We start from the raw sequence: 27,584 nt of genomic DNA, 5'->3' as shown, positions 1-27,584 counted from the left end.
ACTGGCTACTTCCTCATTCAGTGCACCTGTCAAACCAAGAAGCAGTATAAGCATGCTGGTTACCAAGTAGGCCCACTGAACCCTGGAAGGAAGGTTTTGGATTTGCACATTTGCAAGTTTATTTTACGAACGCTAAAAAAAAGTGTATATTTATGATACTTAATCATTATAAGTTTTACGTTTATGGCATTGTGTACATTTGCGTCCGACTGAAAATCTCAATAGTTTTTTTTTTTTTTTTTTTTTACTTTATATATTTGCACTCTAATTTAAGTAACTGCACATTACTGCACAACAATTTCCCTCTGAATGAGCATCTTATTTTTGCAATGTTGTAGCTTCAGTGTTAAATGCATAGCTGTTATTTGTATTTGTAGTACTTTCTGGACAACAGTGTAGCTCTGAAGCTTGAAGGCAAACCTTACATCAGGCTGGTGTTATTGTTTAAAGCTGCAAGACGGTAGGTATTTTAAGCACTAGGGAGTGTGAGGACTCAAGTCACTGTGAGGTTGCCAATGTCTACAGAGATTGTCACTAAGAAATAAAGCAGCACATCAAACCACCATCTAAAAAAAGTGTCAATTTACACGTTTCAAAGTATTAAATTGACCAAATTAGATCTAATTTGTTTATTATGATAATAATAACCAAGCTTTTGAGGTGCTGATGGATTGTTTTATACTCTGATGGAGCTAGACTAGCTGTTTCAAGTATTTATGCTAAATTACACTCGTGTCAAAACTAGCGTAACTTAATATCAGATAGACTAGTATCGATCTTCTCATCTATCTTTTGACAAAGAAGCTAATAAAACGAAAATGACAAACTACTCTGTTAGAAAAGAAAAACCTATTTGTTTATTAACTTGAAAGAAAGACCAGGTTTGTTGTGAACTGAATCACGCTTCATTTGGCCTTCTGTCTTGTTAAGTGGTCTTCTTGTTTGGCGTACACTGAACACGCAGCAGAGTGAGAGCTCCTTCTTTATTTTTCATGCTCTCTGAGCATGGACAGCTGAAGTAAACTGTATTTCAGTGGATCGCAATCACACGTACATTTGCTCCATATTGCATAACTTAATTTGAGCAGTTTCATGAACTGGATTTATTGAGCCTTTTATTAGTAGCATGTAGCTGGTATTATTTTCACTTTGTGAGTCTGCATGTGTAGAGACACCCTAGGTAGGAGGGTAGGAAGTGGGGAAGGGATCATTGCTGCCCCTGTAAAAAAAAAAAAAAGTACCAAGCATTTAGAGCTGAAACAATTGACAAAATGACTTCAGTTAATCATAGAAAATAAATGGGCAGCTAATTTGATAAATGATCCTCTGGTTACTTTCTTTTGCATCATTTTTTAATTTTTTTAATCACAGATGTAACGCTTCTGAAATGTGAATAAGGTTGTCTCAGTTATCTTTGATAGTAAATGTAATACTGTACTGTACTGTTGTCAAACAAACCAAGACATGAAACTGTGGTTGATTGATTAATTGATAATATAGAATATATGTCACCCTAGAATGGGATTTCAGGTTCTCATAAATTCCCTGATGAATTCAGCGATGCTGTAATTCTAGGATCATATTAAATGTTTCACTTAGGGTGTCAAACATTTCATTTAAAAATGACCTGAAAACTCTGTCCCCAAAACTTCTAATAAACCATAATTTAACTCTGTTCAATGTCACGTATCCTCTATGTGTTGTATGACTCACTGCACAAGGAGACAGAATGACTTTAAAAAAAATGGTTCAGCTCATCATCTTCACAGCCCCTCTGCCCCGGTTACCCATCATCCCCTTCAGTCCTATTAGGTGAAGCTGAGTGGGACCGGCTCCTCGGTGAGGGTCCTCATCAAATCGCAGGTTTTCATCCACCTACCGCTCTCACACGAGGCTCTTCATCCACACTACCTTTGAATAGTACTTGTTTCCACAGAAGCTCAGTCATGCAGCAACCACAGCACTCTGACACGGAAAACAATAAACCAGTTCTGCAGTTTTGCAGTTCTCAAATGTTGTCATGTCACAGATCCCAAAAAGCCCATCAGAAACCTTTTGATGAGATTTAGCTCCAGGAAATGTCCCACTTTGGCAAATGTTGATATTTAATTGCAAAACCACTTGGGCAGATGAGTGAGACCTAACTGGTAACATTTTCGATGATTTCAGTTACAGTACTTTCAGGAATATCAGTTATACCAATTATGGTTATATTATACTGTATCCTAAGATTTTCTTTAGAAATGCACAAACCACATGCAGTTTATCATACCATATCATTGTTAGACTGCCTCACATTTATCTCCATAAAATGAGACAAGAATTACACTAGTTACCTGCTTCATCACAGGTCTCCTGCTTCGCTCTTCCACTGTTTTCCTCTAACATACAACATCCTGCTGCCCTCAGCACTTCTCCACCTAAAGTTAATTCCCAAATTACAGAGAACGTCCAGCTATCAAGAGTCAAAGGGCAGAAAAACTCTTTGCAGGTCAACTAGATAAAACCAACTAATTTGATTATCAGTCAGTTCAGTTCCCTTGTTTTTTTTCAATTCACAAGCCAACAGATTTTACAGACAGAAGTTGAGTGAAAGAATAAAAAATGTGAATCACATCTTCCAGAACGTATAACTATGGCTGTCCTTTGAAAGTGTATTCTTAAAGGAAAATAATAGCTTTGAGAGAAGTTACAGAAAGTGTGATGAAAAACTTGATTGTGTAAATCTGTGATAAAGTAAAATATCTTTGCAGTCTGAATCAACGTGTTGTCATTTTAGTTTGTATTGCTCTGTCAAATCAATCAATATGATGTTATGATATACAGTATTTGGATTTGGGATCTATGGGATTGCAGCTCACAACAGGAAGAGGGTGCTGTTTTACCCCCAAGGCCAATGGAGTTAAATCTTGAGAACGAATGAATGCCAATCACAATCTGAACCTTTATGTTGCGATGGAGTGTCACTCAAGTATACTTATATTACATTTTTGAGATACTTTTACTTTACTTGAGTATTTCCACTCTACACTACTTTATGCATCTACTTCACAACATTTCAGAGAAAAATATTGTATATTTTACTCCACTACATTTATTTCACAGATAAAGGTGCTAGTTACATTTATTTAAAAATGTAAAATTAAATGATATGATGCTCTACTGTATTACTAATCCAGCCAGTAGTAAACTAACTATTTACGATTGGCTCAACATTGACAAACTACAGCATTAAGTTGCTCTTAGATGTATTCGCTGTAAAAACTGTACAAAAATATTTTTGTTCAGTTCAGTTAATACAAAGGATATATTTTTTAACAGAATTCAAGACTTTTACTTGTAATGGAGTAACTATATAACTCCAATAACACTGGTTTTATGACATTATCAGATGGATGGTTTCAGGTCTTTCCTTACAGACTGTACTGTTGTAAAGTTGCCTGTATGTTGAATGCCCTGAGATTTGGATTGAACTGCCACCTCACTGTAACAGAGATTGTAATTAAATACAATATGACCCACTGATTAGAAAACATATCTGTGTCACATGTGACATGTTTCACTGGCTCACTACCAGATGACATAAAGAGGTGCAGCTCCATCAGTGGCTTAAAAAGCCAAATTAAAAAATGTACTAAAAGCTACTCAACCCTATATCCACTGACTCTGCATTTTGCTGTTTGTGCTTTGTATGCAGATATCCTCTGCTGTGTTAATGTTGTACCATGTGTCTTGTCCGTTTTTTCTAGTTTGTTTCGTGATTCTGTCCCTGTGTCCCTTACTAATTAAATAAATAAACACAACCAGAATGTAAAGCCTATAAAACAGAGGACATGTGGCCATCGTGACATTGTCCTCTCCTCCTCCTGCTCCAAATTAACTCTTGATGAACACAGTAGCCAATCCTCTCTGAGAAACATGATCAAGCTGTTTCCCCCACATACAATAAAAAAATAAAAAACTGTGTTGATGGACTCAGTCCCAGTGGAGAAAGGCTGTTATACATCTCGACACACTGAAGCGTGACCTCATTTTGTCCTCTAAAAGTCATTAACGAAATAAAGGGAAACAAGACACTGAATGAGAAGGTGAATCTCATTCTGACATTACAGCACCAACTGGGAGTTGTGCATACGCTTGGGGAATACTCCAAAATGGATACCTGTTTCTATTTTTATTGTTCATTAGTTATACAATTATTGCATGTTCTAAGCTTTTTGACTGACTTTGCATAGGTAGATAGGCAGCATGTGTGGGAATGTGATGGTCCAGTTTTTACAATTAAGTATTACAAAAGGTATTATCATTTTGTTTTAACATACCCTCTCCGAGATCTTGCAAGTAAAGGGGGCCAGTAGATTACCTGCCAAAATGTATGATTTACGAGTCTATGAGAAATGTCCCATTTTGTAGCACTAGTAGAGGCTGATATTCATATTTTTTTTCTTCACATCAGGCAGAATATGTATTCACTAAATCTTACACGACTTGAATATAGGCATTGTTTTGCACTTAGGACGTATTGAGGCGTTAATTCAATAAAACATCTATGACAGGATGTTTCACTATTCAAAAAGTGTAGCAGAGATCTGTTCATGCATAACTTTTTCTTGTAAAACAGAGCTTTACCCTGAAAATAAAAACCTTCCTGCATGTGCGCATTATTATACATAAGAAGCTTGAATGTGACAATATAGCTTCTGCGTTTTTCTCAGAGAAGGTTTTGTTGATTGGTTATAAAACTTTAATGATCCTCATGGAAAAACTGCTTCATTGCAAAAGCAAATAATAACTGTAACTCAAAAGAGAAAGAGAATATTAGTATAAATAAGTACCTAGATTATTCACAACCACAAATGGCAATCTATAATGTATTTTCACTAGTGTAGAAAGTATTTGGATAATTCAGTCAAATAAAAGTACCCATGCATTACAAGTAAATATGCTTTTACAATTATAATAATACATTTTAAAAAAGTATAAAAAGTAAAAACACTCATTGTGCAGAGTGGTTCCCCGTTGATAATATTGTACTGTTCATTATCGTTGATGCACTATATGCAGGACTTTATATAGTTGAATCGAAAACACTATGTATATTTTATCAACTGATCTTTTTTTTTTTGAGTAAATCTCAATCTGTAAACTAACTTTAGCTGTGAAATAAATCTTGTGGAATAAAAGTACAATATAATCCTATGGAGTGTAAAATAGAAAAACATGAAATGACTAAAAGTAACAAGTCTCTAAGTTGTACTTAAGTGCAGTACTTTAGTAAATGTATTGTATAGAAAATAACTTAGATGATATTTGACGTATTCATTCAACCCATTGTCAGCATTTAAGGGGCAGATTAATTTGGGGTTCAGATGAGACAAGGATCAAACCACCAATCTTGTGGTTACAGGTCTACTTGCTCTACCCACTGAGCGACATGAGCAGCTTTACATCTTTTGTATCAGAATCAAAATCAGAATCAAAAACCGTTTATTTGCCAGGAATGTTTACACAAACAAGGATTTTTTCTAGGCGGAAGGTGCATACTATGCATAACACTCAGACTTTGATCGCTCATCTTGCCACAGGCTATTTTTATAAAGAAATTATGTGAATTGTGCCTGAAAGGTGATATTTAATCGCACCACATTATGTTTCACCTCTGTCACTTAGATTTGCATTTCATTATTTAAATGTCACCATTTAATGTTTTCACATTATTTGTGCTGTGTTTTATTAACTCAGCCAAAGAGATGGCATGTGATCATCTCAGATCAGCAACAGAAATGTAATGACTGGATGTGGAGGAAATTTCTTCGATGTAGATGCTGGAATGAACATAGGACTTTAGTTCAGGCCACTAGCCAAACTTATAATTTTGAAATGTAATAAGATAGCAATAAACTAATTATAATCAGGAACTTTTGGTAATGGGTATAACATTGTTTACCTTTAGCCATGCCCCATGTTCAAACTGTTCTTGGACAAACATGTTTTAAATTGCTCCCTATAGGTGAAATGAGTTGGACAAATTGCCATATCATCTAAAACAATTACACGCAGGCACTCTGAATGCTATTGGTTATTGTTCTCTTTAATGTAGGATAAATGTGTCTATTGTGTATGTAACTTTGTGTTTGAATTGGATTTATCTTACATTTATACTGTATGCATGTTTTTGTTTTTGTTGTATGCAGGTCTCTCTTAAAATAAACCTTGTTTTCTATCAGACTAAATGTTTAAATACAGGAGGAACACAATATAACATCACACCTCCTGGCCCATAGACAGAATGCTCCCAACAGGAGGATAACCATCGGATAAAACATTATCTTTTATTATTATCCCACCAAAAATAATCAGTCCACACATTAGATATTTTGGTTTTCTGCTATCAAGCCATGATATCTTTTCATTGTTTTCATTATCTTTTTTTTGCACTGTTGTTTTATTAGTTAATTTAATTATATACTATTTATTGTATATATATATATATATATATATATATATATATATATATATATATATATATATATATATATATATATATATATATATATATTGTGCATTTGTATATATAATATATAAATATAACTTGACTTGTATGTATAAATGCTGCTGTAACAAAACAATTTCCCCTTGCAGGATTAATAAAGTATATCTATTTACTGTTGTTTGGGCTGTCTCTTTCTTGTAGAAGTAATTTCCTATATGAATGCCTAAGATATGCATCGAGCCCCTGGATGTACAGCAGCAGCCCCCTGTGCACAGCAGTGCGGGCTGTTGTCATGTCCCTTTAAAGGCCGCGGCCCCCTGCAGCGTCGTCATTGCGCAGAACAGTTTGAACCAAAAAGCGGAGTGACCTTCCTCCGCTCTCAGTCTGAGACGGGCAGCACTGAAGCAAGAAGCCGGTCGCAGCTCCGACAGACCCCCGCTTTAGCCTCAGCAATGAACAACAACTTAGTCGGAGATGAAGTCGGGTAAGATCCGTCTAACCAACCCGTCCACTGCGGATGCATGCGGCTGTGAGACTGTAACTTATAATTATAATTAGGTTACTTACTTGTCAAGCTGGTTATTTGACAGCTAACGTTAGCTGTCGAGCTAAGCTAGCTGTAGTAACTTAGCTAGCCTGAGGAAAGACAGGCAACAAAGTGAAAGTGCACATCGAAGTAGCTCGGTTGTTACTGCGTACTGCACCGTGTATATCTGCAGCACTGTCGCTTAGCTTGTCCGAGGGACGTGTGCATGCGTAGCGACTTATTTAAGTGTTGTTTCTAGGTAGCTGCTGAGCTAGCGCAGCTAACGATTGCCAGCGAAGCGAAAGTCTCCTCTTCTTGACTCCTCCAGCGCGAGGACGTTTAGCGGACACTGCTGGAGGAGGATGGAGCCTGCTCGTCCGCACTAACCCCCCCCCCGCTTTGGATCACAGCCGCTACACTCAGCACCGACGGGTTTCAGCACTGGTCTTCATGATTAATGGACTTCGCTAGCTGGTTTTTATTTTAGTGCCGCTTAAACTGTCGTTAAACTTCCAGTTGTGCAGCCGGCGTCCCGAGTGCAGCGGTCCGCCTGCGTGGAGACGAGCAGCCTCTCTCGTGCCCTCTGGCTGGATGCTGCTCGGGTTGTCCAGAGGTGAAGGCTGCTCACGGGAACGAGCATGCTGCAGCTCCGGGACTCCGTCTGTCAGCCGGGTGCTGCGTTAGCATGCTAAACGCGGTGGCTCTGCTGCCCCCGGGCAACTTACGTGGCAAGAGGTTGATAAAAAGACGAGGGCATTGCGGCCAGTGTCAGGAGAGAGACGTCCATGAGCAGGACTGGACCTGGACATTGGTTCACCATGAACACGGACATTTAACTGAAGCTGTGTGTGCGTGTGTTTGTGTTTGTGTGTGTGTGTTTATCTCTACTCTGCACCAGCTTTGGTGGCAGCGGTGCCTTGTGTTGTGTAATGTCTGTTTACTTGGCTTCTTAGTCAGCTGTAGCGTTGTTATGGCTCTGAAACTGGGCTGTCAATCTTCTTATCTGCCTGTGTTTTCAGTATTTTAAGGGCCTCTGAACAGGCAAAATGTCTCCATGCTTGTGAGCATGTCTATTGTATGTGACTTGTTTAACTATATGTTTATCCTTTACTCTAATTCAAAGTGACGAGTAATGGTTGACTTATCTATCATCATGTATCTACTCTTTTCAGGAAACTATTTGTGGGAGGATTGGACTGGAGTACCACACAAGGTTAGTTACGCTGTTTAACCTGCAAAGTCACTTCCTACAGGCAGTATTGCTAATTAACAGAAATTTGTTGAATGCTCATGTATTAGATTGTTTTGTTGTCAGACGAAAGGATTTCGTTGGTAATTTGTTGAGAAACTTGAAGTTTGAATCAAAATTGAATAAAGTCTTAATATATTATCAGGTTATAAGAAATAGAGTAGAGCTGGGCAATGTTTTTAAAATACAACATTTACATATGACGGTTAGTCATACAATAATTAAAATACGGGTGTCCTGTACTAACATGGGTGTGGTGGTCTAACGGATAGAGATGGTCTTGCTTATTTAGTAGCTATTATTCTCGATAATATCCACTGTATGTTGACAGTGATGTACATCACATGACATGACATGACATCAATTAGATACTTTAACACCACTAATGCATATTAAAATGTATAAAATATCAAGTTACATTATATTGATATCAGTGCTGGTGGAGTCTAATTGTGGCCACTGTTCCTCTTTAGTAATGTGTTTTTTTTTGTGTTTGAATTATGTCATTGGGATTTGTTATATATTCTCCATTTTCACTTTGCAAATTACTGATTGTGGCAAACTGCAAACACTGGTGGTAGACAGTCTACATTTGGTGTACATTCCCCTTCACTGACTAGCCCAGGGATGGTCTAGTTTGTCTAGTCCTTCACTGGCTCATGCTTGATTGGCCATTGTATAACTTTAAACAAGGTCTTGCTCGTGTTAACAGCACACTGCTAACGTTAAGATCTGAACCACAGCTCAGCGTAACTCTGAGCTTGTTTCCTCAGCGATGCCCAAGGGCATCCCAGCATGGAGAAAAGCAATTATGATAACTCTGTCTAAAGTGGCTCCTCATTTCTTCAAACTTGCACACTTTGCTGCTGGGGGCTTGTGCAGGCATTACAGTACTTTGTTGTATATTTGGTGCCATTTAACATGCATTTTTACATTAAAAACCAAAGGTAAAATTCCCAATGTTCTACCATAAAACAAAATCAAGGTCACTGGATGACTTGTAGTCTTTCCCATGTACTTTCATGGAGTGGTGCTTGTGTTGTTTTTTTCACCCCACACCTGTTTTACTGCAGGTTGAAGTGCTGAAGATATTTTCTTAGCATCATTTATCATAATGAAAGCATGAGTTCTATAAATCATGACTACACTTCTTTGTGTTCACGAGGCAAGCTGGGCAGAATTATATCTCAGATTATATTTGCAGTATAGTTGTATGTTTCTGTGCTCATTTTCATGAAGCACCACTTTTATGTAATTTATTTCTTTCTCTCCTCAGAGACCCTCAGAAACTACTTCTCACAGTATGGGGAAGTAGTAGATTGTGTAATCATGAAGGACAAAACTACAAATCAGTCGCGAGGCTTCGGCTTTGTCAAATTCAAAGACCCCAATTGTGTACGGACAGTGCTGGAGACAAAGCCGCATAATCTTGATGGAAGAAATGTGAGTATTTTAAATCAAAGGAGCAGATAGTCATATCAACCGGAGTAATCTGCCTGCACATTGTGTAAGCAATTTGAAAAACCTCATACTGCATTTCACCATTCAGAGAAGTTAGAAGTTATTCAAGGAGAAGCACAGTTGTACTTGCCTGCTGGCATTAGTACAGACGGTGCATTTAGCAAAATGTTGATGTTTGTTGCCCAACAAGATTTACCTGTTTCAAGTCAAATTGGCAAGTGAACCTGGATTTCTCTGAGATAGCAGAAAAGAAACAAACAGTTGTTAATCTTCCTCTCTGCATTTCAATCTATCTACAATTAATGATGTCAATGCAGTCAGCTCAGCTCACCATGAATGACATATTGCAACCATTGCTGTGTTTAAGAAGGCGGAGAAGGGCAGAGCATTTTATTGGCCATATATTCAAATTCATATCCGTACATATGTTTCCCTTTTGTGTGAGCCGAGTCAATATACTGTATTTGCTTCAGTGAAGAAGGACATTTGAAGGTGCCTTTATTTGGGGCTACAGTCAAGCGTTTTCTCTCTGCTGTCAGATTGACCCGAAGCCATGCACTCCCAGAGGAATGCAACCTGAAAAATCTCGAACCAAGGAGGGATGGGTAAGAAAAATCAAATTTTTTTTTTTTTTTACTGGGTAGGCTGGGCGTTTCCTATGGAATTAGACTCGGGTCATCAGTCTCTCCATCCTCTGCTTCTGAGGTTGGACTCTTTTAATGGCCATGAGGAGACCTTGAGCTTCATTTATCAAAACAGTCTGACTTTGACCTACATTTGATTTCCTCAATGAGTGCAATTTAAAAAGAAACTACATGGCATTCATGCCTTTGAGAACACTATAAATTAGTTGGGGGTTTGATAAATCACAGAAGCATCAAATAATCTATGACTATTGACCTCTATTTGTGACCAAGGAACTGCAACAATAACGGCACATTTTCATAGATGTAACAAAAAGGTCTCCTGTAGAGGTCATAGGTCTGCACCATGCTAAATAGTGGAATTATATATAAAAATATGCATTGCTTTTTGTGGATGTAGAACATTTTTAATTGGGGGAATTGTCATGCCTTCCCAGCTAAAATGTGTTGTTCTTATTCCCTTGTCCCTTGTTGAATAAAACTGAGAAAACACAAGTAGAACTAGAGACGAGCATGATAGTGTGGTACAGAAAATTGCTTTCAGCAGTGAATTATTTTGAAAGGCAGAAATCTCTGCAGCAACTTGGGTAATTTCTGGGTCGATCAACAAGCCACTGCAGATCTATTATAGTCATTTTGTCCCTTTGGACAGTGATGGTTTCAGTCATTGCCCCTTTGCTGTCAATACAACATTTTTGTATGTCATATATTTAGCTGTAAGCATAAATTGTATGTCAGAAGCTTTTACAAATGAAGCCCTTTGCTTCCCACTGGAACTCCTTTCACTGATTTTAAGTAGCTACCACTGAATGTTTTACTAACAGAGCAGAAGATGTAATTGTTAAAAATCATTGTTGTAAGCAGCCTCCAGCCTTTGCGGCGTGAGTGCAGTGCACAGCAATGGTGAAATGCTTAGTGGTTGAGAGTAAATGGAGGAAGCCGTGCTCTCTGATCTGTGGAGACTCGTGTTTGCATTGACATGACATGTTAAGAATTATACCCCAGGGCAAGAGGAGAACCTAATTTCTTCTGCACTGTTTGAATAGATGGGGCCTAACTGTCCCCTACCCAGAGTGATCCTTTAACAGACATTGAAATCCATACACTTCCTTTTTTCTTTCAGAAGGGCAGCAAAGCCGATAGCAATAAATCAAAGAAGATATTTGTAGGTGGAATCCCCCATAACTGCGGCGAGCCTGAACTCAGGGACTATTTCAATAGATTCGGAGTGGTGAGTATGGAGAAGTACATAATGCAGTTCATACCGTCATTAAGACTGCTTAGATGTGACACAGTATATACAAGTTAATATTTAATTCATTTTTCGTTCAAATTGAGGCAGAGTATTTAATTGGAGTATGAACGGACCCTGTCTGCTTATCTAAATGCAGCCACTGTTTCCCTTTGTCCCATTCAAGGTCACAGAGGTGGTAATGATCTATGATGCGGAGAAGCAGAGGCCCCGAGGTAAAAGCTGATCCCGTTTTTTCTCCCCTCTCCATACCTTACCATCTTAAATCTCATGACAAACTATTCTGGCCCAAAGAGAAAAAACACTTTAAGCCATAACATTAATTTTATGTATGGTGAAGACACACAATAAAACACAAAAGCATGTTGGATAAAACCCTCGTAAAAAGTCCCCACAGCTCACGATCAAATGGAAAATCTGACTCGACATTTCTAGAGGTGGAATGAAAAGCTTATTGTAATGCAAAATACACGGCTCTCCTGTGGAATTCACAAAATTATCTTCAGTTTATGTGATGGTTTTACATTAGTAAATGTGTCCACATAACACAACAGCAAATGGGACTTTAAAACCATGTCTCAGACTTTGTCACGTACTCAAATCTGACAATTGTTTCAGAAATACTGCATGCTCGGATTTGGACTGCAGTGTCCTTCATCACCGTGTGTGACAACACAAGTCTGTTCCATGAACACTTTTCTACTTGGTTAAATAGACAGAGCAATGAGAGAAGTTATCTTAAAAACCTTTAGCCAAGAACATTGGTTATTGGTCACATACTCTTCATCAGCGTGGAAAGACTAAACATTGTCATCTTTAAGAGCACTGTAAGATTTCCTGGATTTACTACAATTCTATTTGTGGTGATTATGATACAACTACATCAGAATCCAAAAGCCCAGCTTATTATGCACAGGTGTTGTGAATACCTTTGAGGAAGATGTTTCAGTCACACATTGAGATTTATTACAGGAAGAATGAAGAATGTGAAACACTAGAAAGTATCTCTAAAATGTATTGAATGCAAAACGTCCAAGCCTTTAATTGGAAGGATGTAAAAGCATGTAATGTAACCGCCAAATTTTAGTCCATTTCATTTTTGGGATCTATTTCGTATTAATGTGATATTGCAAAATAAGTGTTTTTAATGTCAATTGTCTTAATGAACGTGTGATAATGCTAAAAGTTCAGTAAACTATAACAATCTGTTGTGGAAAGGAGAATGGGTGCTCCAAAAGCAGTACTTTATCACAACATGCAACTGGCATATTGAGAACAGTTTAAGCATCTAAGGGGGTTGTCCTTCAAAGAGGCTGGTTTCAGCCCAAACGCTGAAGTTGAATCTTACATTGTTATTCATCATCAGAACAATGGAACTATTTTAAAAGGTTTTTACTTCACTATTTCAAAAAATCTCTTTAACCTATTTACTGACAGTTAAAAATGAGACCCTTAAAATCTCAGCAGAGTTCCATTTAATCATTTTTTTTTAATGACATGTTTATGACGTGCCGACACTTATTAGCATGGATGGCCTCATTGGGAATCGGACCCTGTGCCACCGGCAGTGTCGGTGGCAGACTTTATACTTTCTGCCCGCTGACTTCCAGTCACAGCTGTTTCATCTGTGTTTGTCCTACATAGCAGTGATGCAGCGGCCACTGACCCACAACATGTATCACTGCTCCCCCGCCCAAACCCCCATTCATCTCTATTGGGACAAACACAGAATAGTTTGTCATTGGAATTTAACATGTATTGCACCAGTAACAACCATTACATGCTCTTTAATAGTATTAACAGTTTCTTTTACTAAAATCATTAGTTACTTCCAATGTTGGAATAAGTTTTCTTTAACTTGATATATATGTAACTGATACATGTATCTTATCTTAAATGGCGTAGTATGTGTTTTCCCATATGTAGAGAGTTAAGTATTTTTGTAAGTAAGCCCTTTTCTATTTTTCTTTCTTCTGTCCCTTTTCTCCTTGTGAATGGTTTGAATGTGATTAACGGTGTCTCTTAAGATTTGTCTTTTCTCCTTTAGGTTACTGTGCATTGACTGGTAGCACAGAGGTACAGGCCAAATGTAAAAGCATTCAAAAAAATTACCGGTCAAAATGGGGTGTGTACAAAGTTGCATCAAATTGTGAATTTGGCTGCAGGGTGGCTGAAATAATTATTTATTTATTATTTGAGAAATAGTTTAGCAGCAAATAACCCGTTGCTAAGTCCTGCCCCTTGAATGCAGATTGTCTAATAGGAGCATAGCATTGGGCAGGTCGACCAGGGTCGGACGACTCTCCGGCTGTCCTACATAGTAGTCATGTAGTCGTTTCAGATTTTTCAAATTTTCAGGCTGGTTTTGTAATTTAATGAGTGTAGCAATGAATAAAGACTAATTCGTTTTTACAGGAACCGTGTTGTTCCTAAAGTACATTGTCTTCTGTTTAGATCGCCAGGTGACTTCTTTCTTTATCTTTATCTTTATCTTTTTAACTTGTTTTCACTGCTGAATCAGTTTGACATCCTGGACTTATCCTTCAAACTCATATTATATATATATATATATATATATATATATATATATATATATATATATATATATATATATATATATATATATATATATATATATATATATATATATGTGTGTGTATGTCCGTCTGTCTGCTTTTTATTTTTAAAAATCAACTTTTAGTTTAAAAAAAATTAATAATGAAGGGAGTGCAGTTAGTAATTTTGGGATATATAAAATTCCAGCAAAACTAATATTTCCCAGAGCTCATGGTGATGTTTTTTTCTGACCAACCTTACAAAAAAACTGAAAGTATTTATATTCAAGAAGCCCAAACCAGTGTTTTTTTCCTTTCATTTTTGTGTAAAATAAAATCCCCAACCCAAAACCAATTAATTTAGTAATCAAAATAGTTATTGTGGCTGTATAAAGGATTTCAAATGATCTCACAGTTCTACGTTTAGTAGTCTGAGAGGTAGTATCTCTCCACAGAGTGAGAATCAGTTTCATCAGTTGTTGAAATCTGATTTTAGTAACAAGTCAATTGTGAACTTGAGTGTAACCAAGACATGTCAAACTCTTTAATGTGTCAACTGGGTTTTACATTTAGAATAAGGACAGGTCATTGACAGATGTTATTAATAGCAATAGATCATGAGGCTTGGGAATGCTCGGCATGGTACTAGAGGTCTCTAAAATCTCAGTAGTATTGTCTTTAATTGGATTCAGGTTAGGTCCCCAAGTAGAAATGCGCACACAACCCAATTCTGCCACCGTGGAAAGTTAATTTAATTGAAAGTAGATCATGGCAGGGCACCACGTCCTACTGACGTTCTATTGCAGATATTTGGATGAGTTTACTGAACCAAAATGTTGGACCAAAAAGTTCTTACTCTTGTTGATGAACATTGTCCATACCCCATTAAAACTCTTGATCAAAATCAGCAACATGTCACGTTAGGGAACCAGTTGTGGCCTATATCTTTGTGTTACCGCTGTGAGCAATACTTTAATTGTCCATATTAGGCTTATCCTGGCTGACTCAAAAGTAAAATACTGAATTTGGGAAAGCTTGGAGAAAGCTTTAGGCATTCTACAGTTTGTGTTTCTCCATATTTTTGTGATGCATTAACAATGGCTGCTGCGAGTGTGTGCTCCACAGCAATATACCAAGGGACAGATCAAGGTGGGGTTTGGATGAAACAGCATGAAGTAACACAATGTAATATTAGTTCAATCGGCATTTATCAATGTTAAAGGGTGGAAGATGGACTTCATCCTTTGATGTGACATTTCACATCAAACCAATTGCTGCACTCGCCATTCTTCACGTCTAGCAGTTAAGCAGTCCTGTATTGTTATCTTCACAAAATATTCCACTGCACAGTAAAGAGAAAGGTTTCCCTCAACCCCCCCAGGCATTAGTCTTGGATTTGTGTTGTTCTGCGAGTCTGCGACATCATCCGAACCCCAGGAGCCTCTGGCTCAGTCTTGACGGATCCTCACTCTGCTGAAGCCCAATACTGTTCTTCATCTTGTGTTGTCACAACCCCCCTGCTACCTTGATTCACTCTTGGTCGTTGGCTAGGTTTTGGATTTATTACTTTCGAGGCCGAACAATCAGTGGACCAGGCTGTCAACATGCATTTTCACGACATCATGGGCAAAAAAGTGTGTAGTTGTAGTTTTATTTTACCCTTAAGATCAAACAGAGGCTTGGGCGACAGAGTGAGAATTATGCTATGATGCTGTTTAATTTGTTAATTTTCCAGTGGCTTCCCATCTGCAGCATCATAAAGCACAAATAAGCCTTTGACATCAAACAAAAACAACTCATCAGGCTACTAATTAATTTACTCATCATATTATTATTATTGATGATATCTTTTGCTCTAAAACGTACTACTCTCACACTTATTGCCATAAGTTATAGTTTATAGAGGCACACTGATCCTTTACTAATGCTGTTCTATCACAGTTTCTGTAGTCGCCTAAGGCTTTGTTTAAACCGACCACTCCTTTAGGATGTCCGTAAAATATAAAAGTTACAAAATTTGCTGTTTTTTAATAAAACATTACATAATATGTAATTAAAATATAATAAAGCACTGAATATTAATCACCTAAAGGATTGGTCCATTCAGTTCTGTTTCTTTTGTTTTCTTATATTTTGTTGGCAGGTCACTTACACGTCAACAAGTTTTTATTTTTTTATTTTATTTTTTAATAAAAGTTAAAGAAAAAATCTCAACTCGGTGACCTCAGTTGAAGAATCTCCATACTGTGTCTTCCAGTCTTCTAAATAACAAATGACAGTTCTCTCTGAAATGCTGCTCAGGGTGAGACACGAGTCGCACAATAATATTTGCACGTTGCTTCTTAGTGTTTGTTTTAACTCAGTGTGTGTGCCAGACGGATGAGATAGGGTTTACTGCGCAAAGACAATTCAGATTGTGTCAGGTAAGCTGTCCATCCGGGGAAAAACTATAAATTCATTTTGGTGTTATATTTAAGCACAGCTCATAACCTTCTGGCACTCCTTGTATTGTGCTATTGCTTGTGGCAAACACCACCCACCTGGCACCTCAGCTGAGTGAAGCAAACCATTAAAAAATACAGTCCTACTTGGTGCATATCACTAGCACTTTTAAAGCTCTCATTCATCAGCCCCCCTTTTCCCCAAAGGAGACATTTTGTAATTAGAAGCTTTTATATTACTCTACAGAGATACCAGAAGAGAGACTCGGTCTCCTTTTTGCTTTCAGTTATGATTTGTGGCCAGAAGAAAAATATTCAAAGTCACCCAGTGTAGTCAATCATGTATCTTGTTTCTGTCCTTGATCGTTACATGGTAGCAGGGGTGGTTAAATAGTTAATGGTCAGTTTACGATATTTCACACTGAGACCTTTGTGTATATTTTAGCTTTTGGTTAAGGATTTCAACTTTTATTTAAAGTGGCGTCTTTCCTGTTGTTGATGTTGCTGAAAAGCGCTAATTGTTGTGGTGTTTCTGCACTGAATAGTGAGAGCAGTGGATTTTCTTTTATGGATTTTGGTCCAGATGAAGACTGAGTTTCTGTAGGTGGCAACCTCGTTGTTAAGTCATGTCAGTCAGTCAAGTTGAGGGGATATTTTTTTAATATTCTTTTGTGCTTTTATTTAAGGGGGCACAGTAGCTAGATGACACTGAATAAAGGAAGAGAGAGATGAGTAATGACCTGCTTCCAAGCTTCCTGGCAAGAGTTGAACCAGGGACGTTGGGGGATTTGCTGTCATCACCTCAAACCACCGGAGGTGCCCCGCCTCTGTTTTTGCTAAAGAAACTATAGATGAAAGCGTGTTTCTTGTGTGCCAGTTATATTTTTGGTTGTTGTGGTCAGACAAGGAAATGCATTTTTATTGAAATATCATTGATCATTACATTAAAATGATTAAACAAATCCCATTTTCTTGGTAGATTATTTAGCTCAACCTGTACACTATCCAGTGGTGCCTACCCCCCTTGACTTTGCCCTGGTTTCCAGCAGGAATCAAGGCTCGACTTAATCCATTGTTCTTGACTTGACATTACCTTATGCTGGGACTTGAGGGAGGTTGGGAGATATGAGTTACAAAATTAGAAATTGGAGCACATCAAACTGTGGAACAAATCCCAGTTCTGCTGTTGGGGACCATACAGAAGTCATAGTATCCATCACTCGGCGCTGTGATGCCCACGGGAGAAAGCGCTCAGGTAGCTGCCGGCGGCGGCGAGGCCACTGCCGGAAACATGTGCATGTAATTAGGTCGACAGAGAAGGAAGAGGGGAGGCTGGGGAAGGTGGCAACACCTTAAAGCGGGGAGGAATTTGTGATTCGTTTTCCTCCTGCAAGGTGACCCCAATAACTCAACCCCTCAGTCTATTTCTGGTTGGCCCCCCTTAGTCTCAGCCTGTTTCCTTGCTCTGGTTAACTGCTGGTAGCTTTGCCTAGTTACAGGAAGGACAATTTGTTGTTTTTGGAGCAATTTATATTTGGTGCAAGGGATTTAACTATTACTGCGATGGATGATAACTATGCTTAAAAGTTCAATCTGATGAATGTTTTGGATGGATAAAGTATGTGTTAACATACTAGTGCACTTTTATTATTATAATTGAATTATCAAAAAGAAACTTAAAGTCACCATTCCTACATTTGAGGTTTTGGTTGTAGAAAGGTTGTAGTCCTCCAGCAGCTATCTGACATATTGAGGTCAAAGTGTATCAGTCACTTGTTCTCAATTGGAAAAAACAAAATTCTCCCCTTTGACACAGTATGAAGATTCAACTTTAGATTGACTGAAAAGACTGTTTATTTGTAATATTTGCATGTTTACCTTTTCTATATTCTGTTAGACCTTTAGATACAAATTTCTCTCTACATTCATTCCCCCCTAAACTTATTCCAAATAAAATAAAAATGAGATTCTTTATAAGTGTTAGAACCAGAGAAAGGTAAGTCATGACCTTCCATTAGATGTCTTTATCATATTTAGCGTAATTCACTGGAGGGGAAAAAAAAGTCTATGTTTCTCAGGTATATATTAAGAGGCTGTGATCTGGCGATGATGCATTAAAAAAAAGTTGATCAATTACTATCTGTTACTATTATGATTTTGGCCACCATGAAATTCCCACTTGATAATAACTACCTGAGACACATAGCTGCACAGCTCTCCTGGCTACACAGTAATATAGACTACCATAGTAGCCCCACATTATTCCAATAAACATAAAGTGAGAGATATCAAACTGGCCCAATGTTGAACTTAAATAATCAGCGGTAGGACAGGGCTGTCTAGGTGAGGCACTTCATAGGCCGTACACTGGTGATGCCAAATGTGCCCTCGTTGTCCTTTGTACAGGTGGAAGTAAAGAAGGCTGAACCCCGTGACAGCAAGGCCCCTGGCCAGCTTGGCCCTGGCCAGTGGGCACCCAGGGGCATCTTAAGTGCAGCTAATGGTTGGACGGCACAGCCTGCCCAGGGCTGGCAACAGCCTTACGGGGCACAGGGTGAGTGGGAACAAGTCCAAGAGTGGAGTGACTGAGGCTCGCTGTTCAGAAACCCTTTAAGTAACTGCTTATGTGTAAAAAGCTGCTGCTTCACATTCAATTTGTTACACTTTCATGTTGAATATTAAACTGGATTCTGTGAACAATTTACATTTCAGTTATTGCCCCAAGATTAAAGCTTGTTTTTCTCTTTCTGAAGGAGTGTGGGTGTCGACTACCGGCCAACCAATAGGTAGGTGTTTGATCCCCTCTTGACAACACAGAAAATATCTTTTCTTTCTTATTTTAGAGAATTAGTGTTTTTTTCAGTATGTTGCATGACTCTGAATTGATCTAACTGCATATAGATTTCCAGTCTTTACCCTGTGATCAAGTGCTTATCTTGAAACGCTCGTGTCACAAAGATGGACGTGCACTCTGTGCGGCCAATAGGCTGATGGCATTGAACAGCACATGTTATCACTGATTCATAATGGCTGAGGCTGCTGATAATGTGCTGCTTGACACAGATGGCAGCCTTGAATAGATTCCAGCCTCCCTCTGCTTTTGGTCAGGCTCAGCTTCATATCACCACCTCCGGGTCAACCTGCAACGCTCACTGCAGTGTCGGCCCTGTGCTAACGTGTTCAATTTAACTGTTTTCTGCAAATTCAGTTTATAATCCAGTTATTCATCAACTGCATGTCTGTTATTCAGCTGTTCAATAAGACACATTCAAATTGATCTGTGCTGGCACATATATGACTTGTATTGCTTGTGTATCCAATATATAAAACATATATTTATGTAAAAACATTTCTGTAAAATAGATCTGTTCTGTATTGGAGCAGGCGGGTATGGACCTCAGTTGACAGCCAGCCGTGGAACCCCCACACAGCCTCCGTCACCTTTCAACGCATTCCTGGTTACGACCCCAGCGGGTGGCTTCGCTGCACCTCAGGGCTACCCTCAGCAGGGCTACAGCACAGCACCTCAGTTTGGTCAGTACTCCTGCTTTGCACTTTGTTGTTGTTTTGACATGACTACAAAGTACTTTTAGGTGATATAGCAAATGTAAAGGTAACACTGTGAGAGTTAGGTGGAGATGGGGACTAACAACATTTACATCATCAATACTCCAATTGGTGTGTAAAATGTGTTAATTTAATCTAGGTCAGGTTTTGCAGACAGCCTTGCTGTTGTTAGGGAGGAACTTCCACCTTATCAGAGACAGACTGACTCGCCGATAACCAGCATTTCATGAAATCTTGCTAAAAATTCTGTGAGGGGTTTTATTACCTTACAATAATTAAACCTATTATCCATCTTTGACAAAATATGGAGGAGAAATAAACAGTGGAAAAGAAGCCCATAATGATTCGTTGCAAATTTGTTCGTCACAATTTGTTCCAGCCGCTGATATGTGAAAGAGAAATTTGGATGTAGAACTTGTATTCTAGCCGGCTAAAATGAGAAGAGGTTTAGTTGCTTGGTTAACACATGATCCAGTAGTGGTTTGTGTATGATGATGTGGTGTGGTCAACTAGATTGACTAGACTAGACTATGTGTAGAAGATCATTTTGTGTTTTATTTAGGGACAGCAACATTTGGCTTTTGTACTCGTCCACAATATACCATCTGTGATGAAGCAACGGTCATAGAAATGATCTTATTACTCTCCAACAGGTTACAGTTTTGGCGCACCCCAAGCAGACCAGTATGCTCCACAGATTCCTCCTCCACCCACCACTCCAGGAACCGCACCTCTGGGTTTCGCCCCTGCCACCACACCAACTCAGGACTTGAGCAAAGCTCCCACTGGGCAACCTGACTTCCCTTATAGCCAGTATGGTAAGAATAGCATTGTGCATTAAGCAGTTTGCTGCCCTATTCTCTCCCATTTGATTTAAATTCACTCCTCGACCCTGCCCATCTCCCTGGATTTTATTGGGTGCAACTACATCTCATTTAAGTGCATTTCTACAACCCATAGGCAAGCAGGAGCTTGCTCTTGGTACCATTTAGCATGAACTGCTCCACATGCATACATGCTTCTTGCATACATGAAGGCCTCTGGGTCTGTGGGGAAGACGCTGCTGAAGTTTCACCATATCCAGGAGTCTTCAGCAGACGTTTCTGTCAAGTTTTTCCAGCTGGGCTGTGGATTGGTAAAAAGATTGGTGGGTCTTGTTAGGTTTTTGAATTAGATCATCCTGCCTTGCAATGTTTTTTTAATTTTATTTTCCAGGGAGTGCAACCTTCTCCTGACCGACTGTACTTGACATTTGACTTGTTTCAAATGTTCTGACCTCTAATTACTCCTCCCCTCGCTCCCTCCCTGTTAATGACTTTGCTGGCTTCTTTTCCTGGTCTTGGCACAATAGCCCCAGAAGAGCACCAGCATGACAGTATCATGCCCGTGAAACCCTTTTTCTGGAATCAGGCATGTCCAACCTGCCAAGCTATCTTTAAAAATGTTCAACATGTCCATCAATTTATCACACTGGAGTTTTGCATGTTTGTCTGCAAAATGTGAACTTTGAGCCTCTACCTTGTGGACAATGCAGATATTAGAAAGAGTCCATTGTTACATAACGTGTCTGCAGGTTTTACTTTCTGGTGGGTGTCTGTGTGGTCTTTGAGCTGGACTGTGTTCATCCGGGATAATTATTCCTCGTGGATCTGTACTGAGCTGAATTCTTGGCTAAATTTCAGTCAGCATGTAGGAACTTGAAAATTAGATATTTCATCAAGTCACCTCTCGAAAATGATGTGCCTTATTAATTGCTATGACTTAAAACAATTAGGAGGTTGCTTGAAGTCTGCGATAACTAAGCAGCATCCATGGAAAAGGAACAAGCTTCATTCAGCATTCGACATTCACTCATTCAGTTACATAAACAAACAGTCATATAAGAGTCAGATGCTCATTTAGAAGTGACATTTAGTCTTTCGGCTTGCTGGTATTTTTCTTCTGACTTCACTTACAGCTGATTCACACTGCTGGAGCTACACTTACAGCCGGCGTGATCGCCGTCAGTCATGACAGGTGCTCATCTTGTTCAGTGTTTCTTGCCTGTGCTTATCTTCCATCCAGCTTTTTGCATTTAATGTGCGCTGCTTGTTCAGGCACTTAGTCAGTAGTAGCAACTCAGTCTTGCAACGTTTTTATGAAATTTACATAAAATGGGAAACATTGACGATGATGTGGACACAAATCCCACACCTATATCACAAAGGTTTATGTAACAATAGCAGGAACTGGGTATGACATTTTTACCTGTGTAATATTAGTAAATGGTTGAAGCTAGACAAATAAAGCAAATTTGGTTCTAGTTAAAATAATTTGTTCAAACTAGTAGTTTTGAAGGTTTTAAAGCATACATATTTGATTCAAGGCCAATCATTTTGTAATACATAAAAAATATTATAAATTATTCCCACCTTCCAGGCAGGCACTGGCTTTACTTTTGTTATACTGTGTCACAATAAACATGTTGTTGATTTTCTTTTGTCAAAACTTCTGGGTGCATTCAGGAACATTGTGACATCGGACATTTGAGAATTAACTGCCAAAGAGCGTCATATTTTGCTTCACTTTAGTTATGCCCATGTTCATTTTATGTATATCAGAACTTTTTTCAACAGAATAGCTCATCAATGGAGTTCATTCTGACAATTTGGGGATGAGAAAGTTGCTTGAATGACCCACCAAGGACTCATTTTGATGTGCTACTCAGAATTTTGATTACGCAAGTAACCCAAAGTTGTGAAAAAATGGTTGCCGTGTACAACTGGAGGACACAACACAATGATGAAAAGTAACAAAGATAAATCAAGTCAATTTGAAGTTGATTGTCACAGCATGCTGAAAGTCATCAAGACCAATGTCGGCTTAGAAAATAAGAAATCCATCTTTAAAATGTGAAGTCTATACAAGTCCTATTTTATGGACTAAAACATGCTAAACCGCGCGTTCTAGTTTTCTGTTTCTAGTTGCTTCACTTTCATAACATTTTCTTGGTCGTAGGAAAACGTATTTCCTACGTTAGTTGCATCTCAGCATATCATGCACAAGCTGGCATGATTTAAAAAGTCAGGCATGCTAGCAGATAGATCACACACTCGCATCCATTTTGTTTTGACTTCAGATTCAGATTCAACTTTATTGTCATTGCAGAGTTCAAGTACTTCAGGACGCAGCTGAGCAGTGAGGCCTCTCAGCATAGTGCAGACGCAGTAATTGAGCGTGCAGCTCTGTTAGGTCAGTGAGGGGGAACTATGTAGTTGGCCAGCAGTATCTGGGTTCAGTCAACCTGGTCTCCTCATCTCCCTGATAGGCTTGGGTAACTACCTTCAGGACCCCTCTGCCTACGGACCAACGCGTCCTTCTCACAGTAATGGTCAGGCTGAGCAGGGAGGATATAGTGCAGGTAGGTGCCAGCATCGTCTTCTCAACCAGAAAAGTAGCATTTGTTCAGTAATGTAGTGTTTTTAGAGCTGCAGCCTGCTTCTTTTCCGCTTTTCTTTTGCTCTGTGCTTTGTATTTGCATGTACATGTTGCATGTACATACAAATTAGTGTGTATACTCTTGTACAGTAAAACACACCTACGACTGCCACGACTGAGAGGATTTAAAACATTCACGTTGAAATTTGCCATGCAGAGCTCTAAGCAGTCATCTCCCTCAGTGGCTGTAGCTTTACTATACCAAGACAAACCATGTCCTCCTTTTTGTCCACTCTCTGTCCGCATTGCTTTGCAGATTATAAAAGGATGATCTAATTGTCAGAAAATGTGTTCATGGTTCAGTTGTCTCTATGCATCAGCAGTCCATTCACCCATTGTCTTTCCCCCATGTACTGTCTCCACATTATAGCTAAAGGGATGAGAAAGGAAAGAAGATTTAAAGAAGGAGACGATGGCAGTAAAAGTCCAATGTCACTTCTCGCCTCCCTTCTGTTGGGTGGTCAAAGTGGGACCGCTCCCTCTTATTTTTGTTCTGTTCATGGAGCACTTTGAACACCCCAAAAGAAATGGTATTTTCTAACTTTTCTCACCTTTCTTTCTCTCTCTGTCTTTCGGACTTTCCACTCCAGTATGTATCGGTGACATTTCAAAGTCAGTGCTGACTGAATGATTCAAGGGCAAGGAATTAACCAGTAAGACGCTGGAAAGATTTGGCTTCAGCTGGTTTTCATATTCGACCAGTCATTTGGTAGCAAACCACTTCGTTTTTTTACACTTTAATGTCCCTTTGGCTTGGACCGTGGCTGGTGAATTTTGGTTTGCGCCAGCCTTTAGTTGGTTAGTTTCCTTCCCCAGGTGTCACTTTGGCTCCGTTGTTTGTTTGCAGGGGGGTGGTGCCATCCAGTGTCTGAATAGAGGAATATGCGCGTTGCACTGATCATCAAGAAAATCTAGACATTATCTTCCTCAATGAAGTCCCTTTTAAGTGTTTATTAAATTATTTATACATTTTAGCAAAGTTACACAATAATGTTCAACACTAACGGGCTCATTGAAGGAATACATATTTAAATCTAGAGCAAAAAATCCACCATGAAACTTTTAAAGTCTTGATATAATATACAAGATGCATATTTCATTTTTTTGAATCTATTTAGTCGTTTGGCGTGTCACAGTTCATTTATGTATATAGCACTTCATCACAAACACATCTTCAATCAAAATAAGTATATCTTTTGGATCCCACAATATGGGATGTATATATATACATATAGGCTGTCTTGTTTTATGAGCTTTTTTATTTTTACTTTGTTTAGTAATTCAATCTTGACTAGTTCTATATATATATATATATATATATATATATATATATATATATATATATATATATATACACATATACATATACACATACACATGTGTGTATATATATATACACATATACATATACACACGTGTGTATATATATATATATACACATGTATATATATATATATATATATACATGTGTGTATATATATATATATAATATATATATAGATATATATATGTGTATATATATATACATGTGTATATATATATATATATATATATATATATATATATATATATATATATATATATATATATATATATATGTGTGTATATATATATACATGTGTATATATATATAGAACTAGTCAAGATTGAATTACTAAACAAAGTAAAAATAAAAAAGCTCATAAAACAAGACAGCCTGTTAAACTTATCTATTTTATCAGTTAACCATGGGGATCAGAGGCTAGGACAAAATGATATAAGTGGAACAAGAAGGCAGCATGATGATGATCATTGTGACAAATACTTCAAACAGTTGCAGTTGAACAGAACCTGTAATTGTTGTTAAAAGAAAAATAACAATTGGACAGTACAGTAAAAGGGTAATAGGTTTTTTTTTTTCTAAAAGGGATACTTCACCTACAAAATGACCATTTGTATATCAGTTACTCACCCGTGTTACCTTGAATTCTTGAATATATTTTTTCTTGCATGCCTCGATGGTTAAAGAAGAATACAAAATTTCAATTAAAAAGTCTTGATTTGAAGTAAATAAGGCCGCGTTTAACAACCGCAAAGGGCTGCCCACTGCTCCCTAACCAGGGATGGGTCAAATGCAGAGAAGAATTTCCCTAAGGGGACTAATAAAGTGCATGTTTCTTCTTTCTTTCTTATATCAAAACAAACTCGCACAACTTGTGCTGTATAATAATGTGATTTTAGCAAAAATGCATGTGTTTGTGAAGTACTGAGCATACGATTGGAAAAATGACTTGGCCTTTTGAATTAGTTTAGTAGACAGAGTTTTCCACAAGCTTCAAGGTAACATGAGGTGAGTAATTAATATGCAATAGATACTTTTAAATCAGGCTTTTCCTTAAACAGTGTCTGGTGACCCTGCCATTAAATTCCTCTTCTCTTTCTGCTGCTCTCTCCTCTCTATTGTCCTCCTCAGGGTACGGACAGGACCTGACAGCCTTCACTCACAGTTTCGCAGACCCCAGCCAGCCGACGGCTTCGTACGGGGCCCCGACAGCACAACCCGCCGGCGCGCCCCAGCCCGGTGCCGTTGCGTTCGGCAGAGGGCAGAACCACAACAACGTACAGGGCTTCCACCCGTATCGACGCTGACCTCCTCCCCTTCCACAACTAGGCAGGGTCGCTGTGTGAAGTTAAAAAAAAGAAGAAAAAAAGAAGTCAGGGAAATGTGTGTTCTCGCTAAAAAAAACAAAACTGGAGTTCTGGATCGTTCTGTGGGAATGTTGAATGCACAGGATTTCCAGTAAATTCAAAAGGGGTCTAATGAAACCCAGGTTTTTTTTGCATAACTTAATGAACATTCAGCAGAAAGAAGCTTTTATCCCCCTACCCCTCACCCCATGTTTTATAGTAGAACTAAACTACTTTGCAATAATTTTGATTGTCTGGTCAAACACTAGCACAGAGACTATATGTAAAGAGACTTGCATATAAATATGTATATTTATGGTGGACACAAATGAAAACAGGGTCTCAAGTTTCCTCAGCTTTAAATTCTAGGGAAAAATGTTTTTATTTTTCATTTGGTGAATTTTGTTTACTTTCTGAGCCTTTAAAGTTTGTTTAAAATGGAGATTATTATATATATATTATACACAAACTGTGCAATTTTTTAAAAAGAGAATTTTGTACTATAAATGTACACTTTGCTTGTTTTTTTATTTAAAGATGTAGACTTCCCTCAGGTGGCTCTTTTGGGTGCATTTTTTGCACTTACGCAAAAAGTAAAAAAGGACAAATTATTACAAAAATAAATGTTTTAAGAATAGAGTGCTTGTCCCAGATGTTTGTATTTGGTTGTGTATGTATTTGCTTCTGGTGTTTCGGGGGAATACTTGAAAAGTAAAGCTGAAACAATTATTCGATTAATCCATTAGTAGATTGATAGGACATGTATCATCATCTATTGAATGATTAATCGTGGCAGTGGTTTTCAATCAAAAAATTGCATCTTTTGGTTCCTGCCTATCCAATTTGAATATTGTCCGCTTTTCTCTGTTTGATATCATAGTAAATTAAGTGTGTCTGTAAGTGGAACAAGACATTTCTAGATGTCGCATTGGCCTCTTAAAAACTGTGATGGACATTTGACATTTTTTATAAAATTTGAAAGACTAAATGATTTATTTATCAGAGGAAATAATCGTCACTTTAATCAGTAATGAAAACAAATAATTAATTGTAGCCTTTATGCTAAAATAGAATCATTGGTACCTTTTTAAGATTAAATTAAGGTTTAAACAAACTGAGTCCCACCAGTATTTAGATGCTCTAAAAAAAGGACTAGATATTTACGAATTTCTTTTAATATGTTTTTTATTTCCACAGATTATATTTGGGTTATTGCTGCTGTAAAAAAAAGTTAATCTATTTCTGACATGGT

General features: G+C 38.0%; 1 protein-coding gene across 1 annotated transcript; it reads left to right on the top strand.

The window, feature by feature from the left end:
- Positions 1-6,945: 6,945 nt before the first annotated feature.
- dazap1 (DAZ associated protein 1) lies at positions 6,946-26,958 on the top strand (the record flags this gene model as incomplete). Its single annotated transcript, XM_079220595.1, has 11 exons — positions 6,946-6,977; positions 8,192-8,232; positions 9,545-9,711; positions 10,269-10,334; positions 11,497-11,604; positions 11,792-11,840; positions 15,732-15,814; positions 19,028-19,202; positions 20,006-20,155; positions 20,842-21,006; positions 26,118-26,958. 11 exons carry the CDS (start codon positions 6,946-6,948, stop codon positions 26,291-26,293), a joined length of 1,212 nt encoding a protein of 403 aa, XP_079076721.1. The 3' UTR covers positions 26,294-26,958.
- Positions 26,959-27,584: the final 626 nt, after the last annotated feature.

Source organism: Taurulus bubalis (genome assembly GCF_910589615.1).
Source record: "Taurulus bubalis genome assembly, chromosome: 7".
NCBI lineage: Eukaryota > Metazoa > Chordata > Actinopteri > Perciformes > Cottidae > Taurulus > Taurulus bubalis.
The sequence above is the reverse complement of the archived record's forward strand: the minus strand, read 5'-3'. Positions and strand labels throughout refer to the sequence as shown.